The 17,323-nt window shown below is 40.4% G+C and overlaps 1 protein-coding gene across 6 annotated transcripts in view; it reads right to left on the reverse strand.

Annotated features, from left to right (window-relative positions):
• The window catches only part of AOPEP (aminopeptidase O (putative)), a 348,549-nt gene that overhangs the window by 61,751 nt on the left and 269,475 nt on the right, over positions 1-17,323 (reverse strand). For 4 of the 6 annotated variants that reach the window (XM_019711974.3, XM_019711970.3, XM_019711975.3 and 1 more), the window contains exons 12-13: positions 13,723-13,785; positions 13,237-13,311 (exon numbers count right to left, since the gene is read on the reverse strand). The exons of 1 other annotated variant lie outside the window; for it this stretch is intronic. In XM_019711974.3, coding sequence (XP_019567533.3) covers positions 13,237-13,311; positions 13,723-13,785 — 138 coding nt within the window. Of the gene's footprint in view, positions 1-2,090; positions 2,276-13,236; positions 13,312-13,722; positions 13,786-17,323 lie in introns of all 6 variants that reach the window. One more of the 6 variants, XR_012495672.2, reaches the window with a different exon arrangement.

The following is a 17,323-nucleotide window of genomic DNA, read 5'->3' on the forward strand; positions in this document are numbered from 1 at the left end:
GTATTCCTACTCACTTTTTCCTGCCAACAGTACAGAGAGCGTCGAAAACATAAACCTTTCATAATCCAAGTTCAGCATTAGCTTTATCCATACTTTGGGGATGGAGAAGCCATGAGTTGGACTGCAAGCAAACAGCCAAGTCAGAGAGGTGGCAGAAAAACTTAACTCTAAATCTTCAATACATCAAGGAATGAATATGCATAAACACGGAAAGCAGCCTTGCATTTTAGAAAAAATAATCGCATACACATTTTTAAAAAATCTTCACAGACTGAAGAAAAGGCATTTGTGAGATTTCCTTTAGTGTCTTCCAATATAAAATGCTTCGTTATCTGGTCACACTTGTTTGATTTTAAAAAAACACAACAGTTGATGTCGTAGTTGCTTGGTCCATGGCAAGCGCCACATCAACGTCAAATAACCTGCGCTTTGTAAAATTCACTAATCTAATGAAAAGTGAAATTTCAGGTCAAGACTTGCAGATAACCAGCAGGCTCCCCACCGAGTGCCCGCTCTCTGGAATGACAGCCCTCACAATCTAACCAAGCCACGACGGCCAGGTTCTTTGTAAACCAGGAAAACGCCCTCACTCTGAGCGTGCTTCTGGGCCCCAAGGGACCGCCTTGTTGGGGTATCCCGAGTCCCGCAGCCCTTCTTTCCCTGCTTCCCTCACTGTCTGTGCCCCACAACACAACCAAGGCCAGCTCGACATGTCTCCCCCCAGGAACCTAAAACTGCTCCTCCTCCACACCTCACTTTGGGGAGCCACCCAGTTAGACAGTTAAAAAGAGCAAAAAAGAGGACACACCTGTGTCTCGTCCCAGGTCACCCTCCAGCCCGTGACCTCAAACCTCTCGGGGCCTCCACATTCTCACATGTAAAATAAGAGCTGGAATTTCAGCAGCAGTAAGGCTTCCTCCAGGTCTACAACTCCAGTCCTGTCCAGCCTCCCAAACCAAGTGACACCTGAGTTGTACACATTTCCATGTGACATTCTCCCCCGTCTGTTTCCTCTCTGTGGCCCAGCACACTCAAGTATTTAGGACCTCAAGTAGCTTTCGTAACACTACATGCACTAGCACACTGTTCCAGTTGCTTTGATTTATAATTTTTCCAGTTATTTTAGACAGCTCCTTGTTGGTGGTGATTTTACTTTCTGAAGTTACCTCAACTTTTAGTTCTTCCTGATGTCCTGTGCGGCAGCACGGTACCAAGATGAGATTTCCACGGACACAAAAACCATAATCTTTTTAACATTTAAAAACTCAACATGACCAAGAATCATTTCAGAGAAAAATCATCATTTCACAATTACCTGTACTACAATTCATTTTCTTGCCATGAAATAAATTAAAACACTGCAACCCTGTCTCTCAAAACAAAACACAGGCAGCTAGAACCTTCCTGCAGACAACAAATAGAGTGTAAAGTGACAATGAAAGAGGAGATGTGCCCAATACTAAATGATTTTCATTAACTGTATAACTGTATAAGCTCCACCAGCCTTCAAAAAAATTTCAAATCAAAGTAGTTTGAGCCAAAGAAATAAAAACAATGACTTACTGAGTATAAAAATGATTATAGACTAATTTAAAATGGAACTTTGCTAGAAAACCAATGTTATCAACAGCCTGAAGAACACTGTGGGTGCTTCCAATTTGAAATAGGGACAATGACAGTTTACTCTCCTACAGTGACAAACTGAAGAGCGATGTAAGTGAAATGAGGCAGTGGCTCTGAGAAATACAACTGGTCATCTTGAGTACAAAGCCAAAACACAGAGACCAAACACAGACCTGTACAAGTACTACTGCTGTATTTGCTGCAAGCCAAAGAGCAGTTACAGGAAGAACCAAGCCAATTTAGTTTAGGCTTTTAATTAATTTTAAGAGTATCTTCCGGTTTCATTGTCATGGAGAAGAAAAACGTAAATAAATGGTATTGCTATCCACATGCCATCAGGAAATCAGCCTTTCACAATCTTCTTGAAGAGCTGCTGTAAAATGTATTAAGTATTTAGTAAGGGCCAGCTGTCTTAGATAAGTTACCTCACTTAAGGCCCACAAGGCTCTGGTGAGGTCGTATCTTACCCCTTTGAGAGAATGACGTATGGCCGAACAGTGGACGTGGGGCCAGGCCTGAGTCACCTAAGCCACCCACAGCACTGCAGCTAAGGAGCAGAGAGGGTCACTTCCTCAAAGCACTTAGCACAGGTCTGCAGAAAACAACTGGATTTCATCAGAGGACATTCCAGGGAGGCAAAGGATGGATCATTCTACAAAGATCAAAAGAAAAGCCACACTTAACAAGGCTATGAGGACACAGAGGACCCTGCGTCATAGGCAGCCAAGATCTGAACAAAAGCAGGTTGCCGACGACGGAGGCACAGGGCTGGAGGCTCGGTGGCTCATTTCGGGATCTGGGGCGAGACATTTAGACTCTCCACTTACTGCACTACTGCCTTCTGGTCTGTAAAATGGAGGCCAAAGCACATTAGGGTGTCTGGACACTTTCAGGTCCTCGTAAGAAACAAAAGCATTAAGTATAAAAGCATGATTCCACACCCACAGGAATGGCTAAAATGAGGAAGTCTGATAATACCAAGTGCTGATGGAGAGGTAGAGAAACTGGGAACCTTAAACACTGCTGGTGGGAATGTAAAATGGTGCAGCCATTTTGGTAAGCAGTTTAGCAGTTTCTTAAAAAGTCAAACATATACCTACTATATGGCTAAGCCATGGCAGCCCTAGGTGTCTACCCCAGAGAAGTATGTTTACACAAAGACAGCTAAACCATTGTTCATAATAGCCAAACTACCAGAAGATCCAAATGTCTGTCCACCAATAAATGTTGACAAACAAAATGCAGTACATCCACACAACAGAATATAACTTTATGAAACAAAAGAACAAATTACTGATACATGCAACACTGCTGAACCTCAAAACATGATGATAAAGAAGCCAGATCCAAAAACTTAAGTTCCGCATGATTCCATGTATGTGAAATTTCTAGAAAAGGTAAAACTATCAAGACGAAAAGCAGATTAGTAATTGCCTGGGGCTAGGGGCAGGGCTAGGACTTGACCACGAATGGACATGAGGGAACATTTTGGTGTTGGGAATGTCCTAAAACTGAATTGTAGCGATGGTTCACGATTGTCACCAGTTTCTTAAAACTCAACAAACTATCTATGAGTGAATTTTATGGCATATAAAACATATGTGACGTTATAACTCGACAGTTGTTCAGAGAGAATCAGAACCACTGTCTGCCGCTGTGTGTGGAACACTCAGCAGCCTTCACCTTCATTGTTATATGATAAATATTCTTCAACACTGAAAACTAAAGCTTGTGTGTGTTAGTTGAGAAAAAAATCAGAAATCAAATTGTCTATGAACACAATCCAGAGGCATGTTCTGTTTCTCTTCTGGATTCTTTCTGCTGTTTCTTGTTAATATCTCATGCCCTTCTTGGATATCATTAACTTCTTTTCTTGGACACCAACAAAAATTGCCACAGAAAATTAAAAACATGAGCTTTATGACTTTGTTATAAATGAGGCCACATAAAATGACTACTGTTGCCTTTTTTATGAAAATGTCATCAGAGTAAAAATATATATCCCGAGACCATATTTTCTTCTCATTTTATATGGTTTCCCTGGCATTAGTTATTGCAAATCAGTATGTTTTCCTGCTTTCATGTATATAAAATCTGAATCTTCACAAGTGTATGATATAGAACTTACCGCTCTGAAAAATCAACATTTCTTGATTTATAGAACAATACATAAAATGTTAATAATGATTTGAATATATACTTAATAAGATTTTTGTTGCGCACTTGACAAGTCCATTTGTTTTCATCATCAGAAAGATACAAGGGGTATATAGCTATTTATTTTAAAAATGCCTTTAAAAAAAAAGATGCTGTATCTGTAGTGCTGAAAACATGGGATGCTGTTTTAATGACAGAACACAACACACAAAAATCACGAGGGAAACTCTGAAGAGCTCTGGAACTTGAAGTCACCACCCCTAATTCCGTAACATTCTCCTTTCTCACTTTGCCTTGAAACCAAACATTAGAGGGAAGAAAAAAAAAGAAAAACCCAAAACTTTAACATTGCAAAAAAAGAAAAAAGTGTGAAATAGATTGAAAACTTTATGCCAAGTTCAGAGGGAGCCTAAAAATTTGCTTCAGCACTTCGGTTTCACATTAGTGAGCCAAAGACAAATACTAATTTCATAGCTTCGGTATGGTCTCATGGAGTCAATCTGAATTTGGAAAACAAATCATGGCATCTTCAATCTTACAAAATAACAAAAGTTGGATGAAATGAAAACAAATATTTGTATCCTGTTATCAGCCTGACCAAGGCTGGTGGGTAACACAAACAGCCCAAGTAATGTGTGTTCCTTTCCTTATAGAGATCCAAATTGTTTTGTGCACCTACCTATTACAGCTGAGATAATGAGTCTGATTCAATTGTTTTCTACTCTTTATATAGTTTTTTACTTCTCAACTGTAAACTCTTTGAGGACTGTTTTCCATTCATCTTTGTACTCTCTACTCCTTACTAAGGGCTTTGTATGTTGTGGATATGCAATGAAGTTAGTAAACAGTTTAAGTAAATATAGACCTTAATAAGGAATGTGTTACATAGAGAATTACAGACAGTATTACATTTCTAGCCTTGGGTTTCCAAATCATTCTGATTCTTAAGTGTCAGCAGAATTTCTATGATGGGTTCCAGCTTTACTTGCAAAACATGGATGAATTTATTTTTAAGAATCACATGTTCAAATAAAGACACTAACACTAGTTATATGTACATCAATCAAACCCCTATCTGTGCTTACAAATCAGGTAAAAAGCATTAAAATGGATTCAGTTGATTCAATTACCCAATTTCCCACCATAACTTCCAGCCTGCACGCGTAAAGGGTTGCTTTATCAAAACAAGGCCCAGGCATGGAAACTTCAGGCCAGGGTAGCCTCAGGTAACATGCATCATGCAGGCATGTCCTTCGTTTGTGCTACACTGGTTTGGATTTATTTATTCTGTGCTGCTTTGTAAATGATCTCTGATATGTTGTGTGCTTTATCTCCCATGGCCAGAAAGGACATCTCCCGTTTCTTTGGTATTTTCCAGCAGCTTCTTTCACAGGGTCTTATGTACCACAAATCCAAGAAAACATGTTGGCTAATTAGACTGACTTGGGTTTTCAGCTCTCCTCACTATCTGGAAAATAAGTCCTTTAACTTTTTGTTCTGTGTATTGTTCCATGCACATATAAACTAAGATCATGTAAACTCAAGAGTTTTGTGTGGGGAACCAACATATGACTAGCAAGAGTCTGAGCAGAATGAAACAGAGATGGAGTTTTCTAAATGAGATACTTTTGAAAAGCACCACAGCTTACAGGCCAGTAGTTCACATGCGTGGGTGCAGACATTCTGTTTACCACGTGGAATCAGGGTGAGTTTATTCACTGCCAGGACACAGACAAAAAACTTGAGACTGTCCACTTTAGATGTCTCACAAGTATACAGCTAACTCAAGTCCAAGTCCAACTGCCATAAAATGAAATACTCTAAAGTTCAAAGTTCCTAACAAAAATAAAATAAAATACATTTCAAGTATTTTATATACAGTATCTCATTTGGTCTTCAAACACACTCTGTGAGGAAGCAAACAAGTCATCCTTATTCTCATTTTACAAATGAGGAAAACAAAGCTGAGAAGCCAAGTGACAACTGGCAAAACTGACTCAATGAGACATATTAGTGAAAAAAATTTGGAATTTAAAGAAAAATATCTGGGCATCCAGAACAAAAGATCAGGTCACTGTGAGGGAAAGAAATGAGACGAGCATCAGACTTTACGCAAGATAACAGATCAACATATTTAAGACACCTGAATAAAGAAAATACGAGCCAAGGATTTTATGTCTCGTTGAACCAACCTCCATTTATAAAGAGTACAAACTTATAAAAATGCAAGAACTCAGGAAATAGAGCTGCCCCACTCTCTTCCTGAGAAATCTATTAGCTTCGAAAAACCAAAATGACTGAAGATCAATAAAGGGCGGATGATAGGCATCAAATATAGATTTACTTGCAGAATTAAAAGTGATTTTATAAAAGATACAGTATAGTATGTAATGTCTACGTGCTTTGACATCGTAAATATAGTACAGCTACCACACGAGGGGGATAGAAAGAATGTATGAGAAATACAATCAACTTGTTGACTGTGTTGAAGGTATTTATCTGGAAGTAAAAAGAAAACATTTCAAGTCACAGGATAGAAGATTAAGGCAAAAAAAGGTTAATATTTAATTTCACTATTTATTGCAAGGAGTCAATATACAAGAGCAAAAAAAAAGTGGACAAGAGAGATAAAAATGTGCTATGTCAAAATAACCATTAGAACAAAAGTACACGCCTTTCTAAATGTCAAATAATGGGCAGGAGGAAAAAAATATCACAAAACTACAGGAAAGAATCAAGGCCAAACATTAATTTTATAATTAATGTAAATTGTCTCAACTGGCCTATTAAATAAAAGGATTTTCAGATGAAAGCAAAAGGCAAGTGACAAATTCAAGGAGCACATAGGTCGGTGGCAGAGATGGGACCAGTGCCAGGTCTTCCTGGCTCTGAGCTGTCTTTATAGAAGTGATGAAAACAGTGACCCACAACAATGCATGGAAAGCTCCACCAAATGTGCTTTAATGAAAACCTATCACCAAAGAACAAAATAATTAAAAACCTGAACATTAAAAATTTTGAATGCAGTAGACAGGTATGACTTTATCAGGTGTCATTTTTGGGCATTCATTCATCTAATTCATTCAACAAATATTTATCAAGGCTGCATGTGATCAGGTCCTTTTCCAAGTGGTGGAGATCGGAGGCTAGAGTGTCATTTTCTTCCTGTGTGCAGAGACCCAGACATATAAATACATGTTGCTGAACTTAAAGATACATGCTAGTGTCAGCCTCCTAAAATAGAAGATTAATGGAAACAATAATAGGCCCGAAACTATACTGATACCAGTAGGTGCCAGTAAAATAATGCATCTTATTAGGGCCACATGATACCGGGCACAAAACCCCAGCTCATTAAAATGCCGCAAATGCAGAAGATGAGAATGATTGCCAAGTCGAGCATTCTGTCACAGGAATGTACTAATGTTTCCTATGAAAGAAATTAAAAAGTCACAAAATTTTTCTCTGCCTGCCTCCCTTGTCCAGCCAAACTCTTATGCTTTATATTAAAATGACTTTCATCTTCCATGGCATGGAACAGTTGATGACTGCTGGCATCAAATCTGCTAAAATCAACAATAGTGTAATTACCTGCACACTTTCAAGTGCTTTCAAAATACATGCCGGTTGGGATTTTCCTAATTTAGAAATGTGTGCTTTATGCTGGTGGTCTAGGACTGTCAATAGTCTGGTTTAAAAAGAATTTTTCCATTTTGCCCAAAGCGTTCTTTTCTATAGCAATTCATTGATTTGTTTGTACCTCACCTACTTTCACAAAGCATTTGACTCCGTCCCCAATGCTCCTACCACGCTGCTGGTTTGTAACACTACTGTAATGTGCACTGACATGAGCTGGTACATGGAACGCACTTAGCACAATGTTTGACACATGACAAGTGTCAACTATTATTATATGAATAGTTCCATTCAAAGGTTCTTTTTAAAATATGTAAATAAGTGCGTGAGGGTAAGTGGATGACTATTCTTTAATATTCCACGTTATGCTAGTTGAAAATGGGAAGGAATTTTAGTACACTTAGAATTCCCAGAATAATTTTTTAAACTGCAGAGTCTTAAAAAAACAAAACAAAACAAAAAACCCCAAATCTATGGAACAGATGAAAATTTAATGGTATAAAATTATACAGATCAGACTTCCTTCCTGAGGCTACCCAAAACACGTTTTATCAGCAATTCTTCCTTGGTCCATCTTTAAAAAAAAAAAAAAAAAAGGCCAAGATCTTGTGAAACTGGATCTAACTTGAGACCTGGGTACAGAGAATTTAATACCTTATGTATTTGTTAGAGATTTACAAGGAAAAAAGGGAAACCCACTTATAAGACCAAGTCCCAAATATTTCAGCAATAAAATAATGAATTGCATATTAACAGCACTGTAATTACTCCTTTTGTTTGGTTTCTTTGTAATTACTTTTAATAAATTACTCTGCCTCCCCCCATCACTCAAGTAAGTTGTCATCCAAAGGCACAATCAGTACAGCATAGGACACAAAGCCACTCACAGACAGGGAGGGTGCGAGAGGGGAGGGTGGCTGGTGCCTCAAGAGCTGTGACTCATTAGAATCCATAAAGCTTTTCTATGGAGATCAAGTATCAATGAAGCTATTGTAAACGATTACAGCTACATAAATGTAGGCTAGTTATGAATTCTCACAGGGCAAGAGCACTTTCTAAAAGAAGCAAGGGCACCAAAGCCTGGGAAACCACTCACCACAAGCACTGCCTGAGTTGAGTAAGACTCGCTGCCCACGGGGTCCCTTCACCTTATAGGGACTGTAAGGGAGGTCTCTGTAAGCTGAAGGGAGCCTTGGTTCAACACTCCCTAAGTTCATCTTGTGCCATTTTGCCAAGCTCTGTAGCCTGACAGCTCAGGAGTCAAGCCTAACATGGTCGGCGTCTGCTGTGACAGCCAAGAAAGAGCCAGATAAGTTTTATTAGTCTTAAAAAGAAGTATTGTTTTCCAGAAAACATAAACCAAATATAAAACACATCTTTGCCACGGAAGACAAATAGTAAAATACTTTGTTAAATAGTTTAAAATTTGTACCTACCTTGATCATGTTGAATATTTTAATATTAGGATTGTAATAGAAACATTCTTAGAATGAATATAATTTCAAAAGGAGCAAAAAATGTGGCAAAATGAATAAACCAAGTTGGGTTTTAAATACAATTTTAAAAATCTGTGAATTATTATCCATACTAAGATTATCATTGATTGCAGTTCAGAATCCAGTATGTGATAAGAACAAATGAAATAAAGAGTAAAAATGCTGCAGAATTTAGGACGGATATTATCACAAAGAAAATAGTTCCAGCATATTTTTTCTCAAGGACAGAAAATAGAAATTTATCATTTGGGTCCAACTAAAATGGCCACTAAATATCATAAAATTCACTTTTTCACAACCATCTTCCTAGATTTTTATGTCTCACTCAATATATCAAGGAAAATTTCTCCAAACTTTAAGCAATTTTACGCTGAAGAGTACTGCTTTTCAGATTATGGTAAAAAAGAGTAACTGAAGTAACCTTAAAGGGTGCTTTTGCTGGAAACCACTCGCACCTAGTCCCTTATGACTAATCGTAACAAAGGCCAGACAACCTCAGCGTCACCAAGGCCACTCACTTCGAAACACACACATAAAGGAACGCTTGTTAGTAATAACAGCCAACCATAGCATTGCTGAATTTTCAATGTTTTGAAAGTATACCAATGAATACTTCTGACGTCAGTATATATACTTACTGATGACCAGAAATGAGTATTCTAAAATTTGTTCTCCATATATTCTCAGATATGCATAAAGTAGGAAAGGTGCCCCTTTTGAACCTGAAAAATTGGACTTTTCTTCCTCTTAAAGAACCACACTATTCATATATTTTCTTCAACTATACAATTTCATAAATTATTATACAGTATATACTTAATCCTTAGAATACTGATAAAAGAATTACTAAAACTTTGTATTATTTTACAAGTATTTTTTCAAAAACCTTATATATTATTCCTTAATCTTTGAATGTGATGGTAATTCATATTTATCTTTGACTTAAAGATTTAACAGCAGAAAAAAATGTGTTAGTCTTCCAAAACCAACAATAGATTCAGTAAAATCTATTAACATTATTTTTAAAAATACACATTATACAATTCACTGCTGCGATCCCCATTGTTTAACCAGCCCTTGCAGAACAGGCTGATCCATTCATTCTAATTGTTCTTTGTGTAGTTGTTCATGTTCCCCTTGCCTTTCTGCTACACAAATTGTTCAAACTAAATAAAAGGAACTCAAAATAAATGAAAAAGGAAGACTATCAGAATGGAAGGGGAAAGTACCTCAGGACCAGAAGCAAAAGAGAGATGAGTTTCGTCATTTAAAATGAAGATACTAAAAACAGTCTAAGGAACAGTTATACCAGCAGAAAAGGGCTAAAATATGAAAATAAAATGGAAATAAATGTCAGGGAAGAGAGAAGATGAATAAGAGAATGATCTATCTTCAGAAAGCTGAAATCTGGGAGACAGCACAGAGACAGGAGAGTGAGCTGGTGGGTGGGTGGGAGGGTGAGTGACACAACACAGTGGAACAGGCCAGAAAAGGCCAGGACAGCATTTGAAATCACTTCTCTGGGTGGTACCTCTCACTCACCCAGTTTACTTTATTTCATTATTCGTTATTTTAACCCACAGCTGAGCACAGGGTAAGTTTGTTTTGCTTCCCCTTCGGAGTTCACTGAAAAACTCAACTGGTACAGTATTTCAAGTTACACCAGGCTCTGCCTACCACTTAGCACCTTGGAGATTTTCTTGAAGGAGAAACACCCGTATCTCCTTTAGGATTACATTCTTCACGTGTGCTTGCTCACCCAGTGCCCGTTCCAGACGCTGGCGTTTGTTTCCCTTCCAGGCAGGGCAGAAGACTGCTTTCCACAAGTTAGTAAAAATCGGAGAAAAAAATGTTAAGACCCTAGCAGAGTTAAATACAGACTAGTTAACCAAATTCACTCAGCTAGGCTGAATCCTGCCTGAGACCTGAAGATGCAGACAGACTGGGGGATAGAGGAACGGGCTGACTGGGGCGAAGCAGGTCAAAGAAACAAAGCAGGCAAATAAAGTAACAGCTAGATTTAAAATGTACACCTAATAGAAATAACTCAAACATGATTTATCTTACAGGAATATAAAATGAATACCAGCAGAAAATGTCAGTTTTAATGGTGTAGAAAATATAATGGGTACATGAAAAAAAGAGAAATGGGCTAATTTGCTTCTACTTGTAACATGGCAGACATTAAAAAAAAAACATTAAATAGTACGTTAACTACCTAGATTCCTACTAAAAACAGGTTCAAAACCTAGCAAAAGGTTAACACATGACCTTGGTTTCAATATTCATTACCACACAGAATTCGATCTGTATTTTGGAATAGATATTGGGGCAGTCAGGGGAGGCTACCAGCTGCAGGATAGCTTCTGTATCTTTCGGAATTTGTTCTACTGCTGTTGGTCGCTGATCACACTCCCTTTCACCCTGCCCTTGAAAATATTGCATGCTTTGCCTCAGCGAGCTCCAAACCCTATCCTAGGCATAGTAGACGCAAACAGTGGGCAAAGGGCTCACCTGCTGTTCAGAGCCAGGAGGAAAGACTGGAAACACTGGTCCTTCTCTGGAAGTAACCATCTTCTTGCCCTCCCCACCTCCACCCTCAAAGCTAGTCAGTTTTAAGCTTCATTCCTTGAAAGGAAGTTCAGCGTGCTGGTCCCGACCTACTTCATTTTCATATCCTCTTTAAAACTGCTGCCCATATTTTCTAAGAAGAAAAGGCTAACGTGAGTCCTCCCCATAAGCTCTAACGCAATAGTCTCTCTCGAGGAGAAGGCTGGGAAGAACAACTCCCTTTCTCTTGGGAAGTACAATCCTCAGTCCCCCACCCACCCCTTTTCAGTTTCAGAAGGCTGTGGTCAGATCATGGGTGTCACAGATATAGTTACTTCAAGCTCAGATTTTGGTAGTGATGATACTTAGTAATCCACAAAGATAGCAGCTTCCCCTTCTTTTATGCATGATACATTACGCACTTTGCATAATCTTATTTTTCGTTTAAAAAATAACAGCGAGAATATATATATTTTTTTAAATACTAAGCAAGACATAATTATTTTTCCTTCTTCGGACATTTTATGATTTCACTCATCACCTCACAAACATTTTTATACACTCCTAGACCATGAAAATTAAACAAACACAACCTACCATAACATGCCGAGGTATGGTCAAAAAACTCAAATCTGTTCAAAAATCACAACTCTTCTATTACTATTTAACTGAAGTGACATGTATGACCCTTTTTTCAAAACAGGGAAAAGCTAGGATACCACTTTTCCCATACTGAATGTCTCGCTACAAACGACTATCTTCCTCTGCCCGTTCCTTTTCCAGTTCTCTCAGAAGCCGCCCTGGGTATCCTCCCATGCACTCTGGAACTTTGGTGTCACCTTCATTATGAGGTGCTTTGTGCACACTCTCGGTGGCTGCAATGCCCATACTAAGGCAACACATCACAGAATTTGGCAGCAATGCTATCAGCAAGAATTTGGCTTCAGAATCAGGAGTGATTCATCATACATCCTAGCAGCAGAAAAACAACACACCGCTATTTTAATCCCTGGTGCTATCAAGAATCAAAAAACAGTACTTAAAATAATTTTTTAAAGTAACAAAAATCGTATCTGCTGTAGCACTGTAAAAACACTCTTCACTTTTCAGTGTTCAATAAAGGTCACTTAGAAAACAACAGACTACTTACCTTCTTTCACAATTCGTACTACAATGACAAATCAAGTTTTAACATAATTTCAGGAGAAAATAGGTAGTCCAAACTTCTGCAAGGTAACACCGAAATTCTAAATTTTGGAAAATAAATTTCTCATTTGCTGTACAGTAAATAAAATCGCTCCTAGCATTTCAAAGTAATCCACTTTTTTCAGCGTCTCTCTCCATTTTTTGAGATTAAAGTCTAAAGAGTAAGTAAGTATGCTATTGTATCTATCACAACCAAACAGAGAAACCCGATACTGTAGGTGATTTATTCACCTACCCTGTTAGGGGTACCTTAAAACATTGCCATAATAAACACTACTGATCTAATATGATAATGAAACCTACTTACGTCCTACTGCTCTATTTAATCATCATGAAATAAATCTCCAACCAGGGTCATTCTTGTTTCATGAAAACACAGTATGTTGATGACCATTAGGATTATCAGCCAGTATTTCAATACAACTATCCACGCAAATTTACGATTTACTGTAAATTTAATTAAAACTTTTCGAAGAATGCTACTCTATTGTGACCAAGTCCTAGGGGGGCAGACAGGGAGGAAATTGATCAAGAATGCCACCCAGTGCTGTCTTTCGGGGACCCTTACCTTTTCAAACACTTCCTCCGTCCCCCTTCGTTTCCGTTTTCGGGGTCTCCGGCTCACTCGATTCCATTTCTCGACCTGAAGTTCAAAAACCACAGAGCATTTGAAACAGGACCATAGGTCCTGAGGGCCGCCCTTCAGCGTGAGAAACGCTCGGCAGCCTCTCGATGCAACCTTCCCAGCTTCACCTGGGGAAGCCACAGGCGCCTGTCCTGGCCACGGGGCCGCCTCCGCGCAAGGGGCTGGGGGGCGCTCGGGTCTGCGGCGCGCGGAAGCCGTGACCTTCGCCGGGCCGCACCCTCCAGTCTCCGGCCCGGGTTGCCGTCCGCGCGCCGGTGCGCCGCGGGGCCCCCGAACCAGGGCCAGCCTACCCACCGCTGCCGCGCGTCGGCGCCCACAGGGCGCCAGGGGTTCCACGCAGGGGATGCGGCGCGAGACCCACAGCTCCGGGAGGGAGGGGAGCGCAGGGACCATGCCGCTCGCACTCACCTCTACGCCCACTTGCCGCGCGAGCCCGCACTCCGCCCCGGCCTGGCGCTCAGTCTGCAGCGGCTGCGGGGGAAGGGGACGGTCAAGTTTATCCCGGGAACCGCCCCAGCCCCCTCCCCCGCGCCCCACCACCTCGGCGCGCTGACCTTGTACCTCGCCTGACGTAGGTGAGAGCCCGAGCGGAGGGGCCGGCGCCCGCGTCCAGGGCCCGCCGCCCCGCCGGCCCGGAGGAGAGCAGCGAGCCCTCCGGGCCCGCAACACCTAAGGCGCAGCGCGGGCAGCGGGCGACGCGGGGCTGGGGCGGCGGCGCGGGCGGCGGGCGGGCGCTGGGGCGGGGCGGGGCCTGCCTTAAAGGTATAGGCGCCGCGCCGCGCGCTCTGCAGGTCGGTTTCGCCCCCGCCCCCGCCAACGCGCTAGCGATTTTATTGTTCTCTTCGCAAACATCTCTCGTCCTCTCTCTAAACCGGCCAGCGCCCGCGCTCCCGCGCCCCCGCGCCCTCACACGCACGGACCGACACGGGCGCGCACGCCTTACCTTTCCAGCCCCCCACCCCCGCAGGCCCTGGGTACCCGCGAAAGGGTTTCTTGGCTGCGTTGCGAGCAGAAGTACTGCCCACTCACAAGAGAAAGGGCTTAGCAGGAAAAGCCACCTTACCCCCGCGTCCAGCCTGAAACTCACTCCTCCAGTCAGAAACCTAAGTGTCCAGATGCCCTTCGCGAAAGGAAAGGGACTTTTCTAATGGAGTTTTCTCCCGGAGTAGAAGAGACGTTTTAAGTAGACGTTTCTCAAAGGCCCCTCCAAACTCCAGGGCGGTGGCAGGTGACCTCCCCGGGGTGGAAGCTGGGAGTGCGTAAAAGGCGAGCCCCGCGCTCTGCTCGCGCGTCGCGGGAGCCAACGCGTTCTGGCTAAGCACAGCCGGCACAGCACTAGCCCGGCCCGTGGACCCCGAGAGCGACTGCGGAGAATTTAAAAGCGATACAATCTGTCGTCGTAATTAGGGGAAATTTTTCCATTTAGTTTATAAAAGTGGGTGATGCCCCAAGTTTTTCCTCCGACTCCCAGAAGACTTTCTTCCTTTCCTCATCAAAAGTTGGCTGAATCAGACTGGGGCGTGAGCGCTTGGGGAGAAGAGTCCGGTCACACTCGTGTTTGCTGATCTTGACCATCCCTTTAACTTTATCGCATTTCTTTAAAGAAAATCTGCCTTGCCCTCTCTTTATTGCTACTCTATCCTTCTTTCAAGATCAAAAGCTTTAGATCAAAGCCAAGATCAAACTCACTGCTTTAAATAGAAGCAACTTTGCTGCGGAGTATTTTACACAAAGAGGAGCTTCTTAATGGAGACATCACAGTGGAAAACTTTATTTTATCGCTTCACCCCATATTCACAAATGAACTACTTAAAATTACATTAATGATGCACTTCTAGTTCCTAAAATAAACAACAAGTCTGCTCAAATGGGGGATTCTTAACTTAATGTTTCCAGGAATGTAAAAAACAAAAACCATAGAGTTAGCTACATTAACCATTATGTATCCTTGTTAGCTAAGTGCTATGAAATGCATGCCCCTTTGCTAAACATTTTTCAATACACGCAAATGTTCTATATATAATGTACAACCATCATATACAATTTTTCTACTGTGAAAATGCATAAAAATAGTTAACGCCTTGCAAATCTCGAGTGCACATACACATAGGCAGGTAAAACTTACAAATGATGAAGTGGATTATATAATTGCAGAGCTGCTTAATTTAAAAAAAAATAAAACGCTGAGCTATTTAAGCTTCCATGCTACTAATAACAGTTCCAGAATCAATAGAAATCTATCACAGGCTGACATTTCCTTTTACCCACTAGAATTGTTTTGCTTGGGAATTTACCATCCCTAAGAACTCTGATACGAACAGTTCAATATTGATGTACTAAAACAGTGCCCTGCCTAAATGGACCTTTCTTAAGTGTCCTCCTTGTTGATTTATGAACAATTTAAAAACATATAGTCTTCGAAGAAACAAAAAACAAAATAAATTCCAACAATCCAGTAGCAGGAATAAAGATAACTATTGCAAATTAAATCTTATACAGGCTTCTATGAAAATCTGTTGTTACAGCTGGGTAATTAGTACTTTAGGTTTCCCCCCACCTTATAATTCTCACCTGGTTGTAGTCTCAAACACACACACACACACACACACACACACACACACACACACACACAATTGTTCCTCATTCTGTAAGTCCCATTGAGTCACTAAAAAAATCTTAGGAATGAGACCTGGGAACGGCATCTTGCTGCCATGGACAATCTCCTTTCTTCCTAGCACCCAGCCCATGGAGAACCTAATGGATTCTGGCATAAGCTGAGCCAAAGACAGATCCTCCTGTCACTGCTCTTCTAGTACCTTGAGTGGGTAGGGAGAGCTGTAGTCCCTTCTAAGTGCCTCCTAACGTGTCTCCTTTGTACTCTTGCCTCCCCACCCCACCCCCATAATCCATATTCCACAGAGAAACCAGAACAATATTTACAAAGGTAACTCAAATATCACTTTGCTTTACTGAAAATGTGTTTCCTTCTCTTCTTTGCCTGGCTGGCTCCTGCTTCTCCAGTTCTGGGCTTAACAACACATGTCCAGAAAGGTCTTTCCTCACTCCCTGATTCAAATTATGTCACCCCGCTACTCTTTCTAATAGCTTCCTGTTTATTTCCTATAAAATGCTTATCTTTTATAGCTATTTACAAATTTTTATTTTTAATTAAGAGACTTTTTAGAGCAGTTAGAAAATTTTGCACAGAAGGCACAGTCATATGCCAACATAACACACAGTTTCCTTTATTGTTACCATCTTGCATTCCTATGGGGGCATTTGTTACAATTGATGAAGCAATATTTGATACGTTATTATTAATTAAAGTCCATAGTTTTCATTAGGGTTCACTCTTTGTGTTGTACAGTTCTATTTTTTAATTAATTTTTTGAATATCTATTTTCCTGATTGGACTTGAAGTTCTAGGAAGAAAGAGATCCTGCCTTTTGTTCTTGATTTTTGTCCAATCATTAAAAACACTGCCTGGTGCATAGTAGATGCTCAAAAAATATGTTAAGTAACTGAATGTAAAGATAAAGGAACAAAGGACTGAATGAAAGGCATATGCAATTGCAAAGAGGGGAGTCTTGAGATAAAGATCTTTCTAATTAATCCCTGTTTTTTTCTCCACTAAAATACCTTAAAATTTGTAAAGAGCATAGAATTGTGCATTTTTGAAAAGAGAGACCATAGGACATGAGTTACATTACCAGAGTACTTCTAAATTAATGACCTTTTTTTTAATAGAGAAATGAGAAATAAAAGTCCCTAATTCCCTCATATATTAATCACTAAAATTATATTCCAAAATGGTAGTAGGAACTGAATTTAATCTAGAATAAAATATTAACCTATTGCATGACACTGGAAAAATATTCTTGATTGCGTTTAATATTACCTCAACACATTTCCCCTTTTTGTCTACCTAAATCTCCCTTTCTTCATGAGCTGACCCCAGTGGAGTTCGGGTGTGGAGAAACTGGAGGAAGACGACTTTTTAAAACTTGCA

The sequence above is a fragment of the Rhinolophus sinicus genome, chromosome 16, assembly GCF_057876585.1.
Source record: "Rhinolophus sinicus isolate RSI-liver-muscle chromosome 16, RSI-T2T, whole genome shotgun sequence".
Classification (NCBI taxonomy): domain Eukaryota; kingdom Metazoa; phylum Chordata; class Mammalia; order Chiroptera; family Rhinolophidae; genus Rhinolophus; species Rhinolophus sinicus.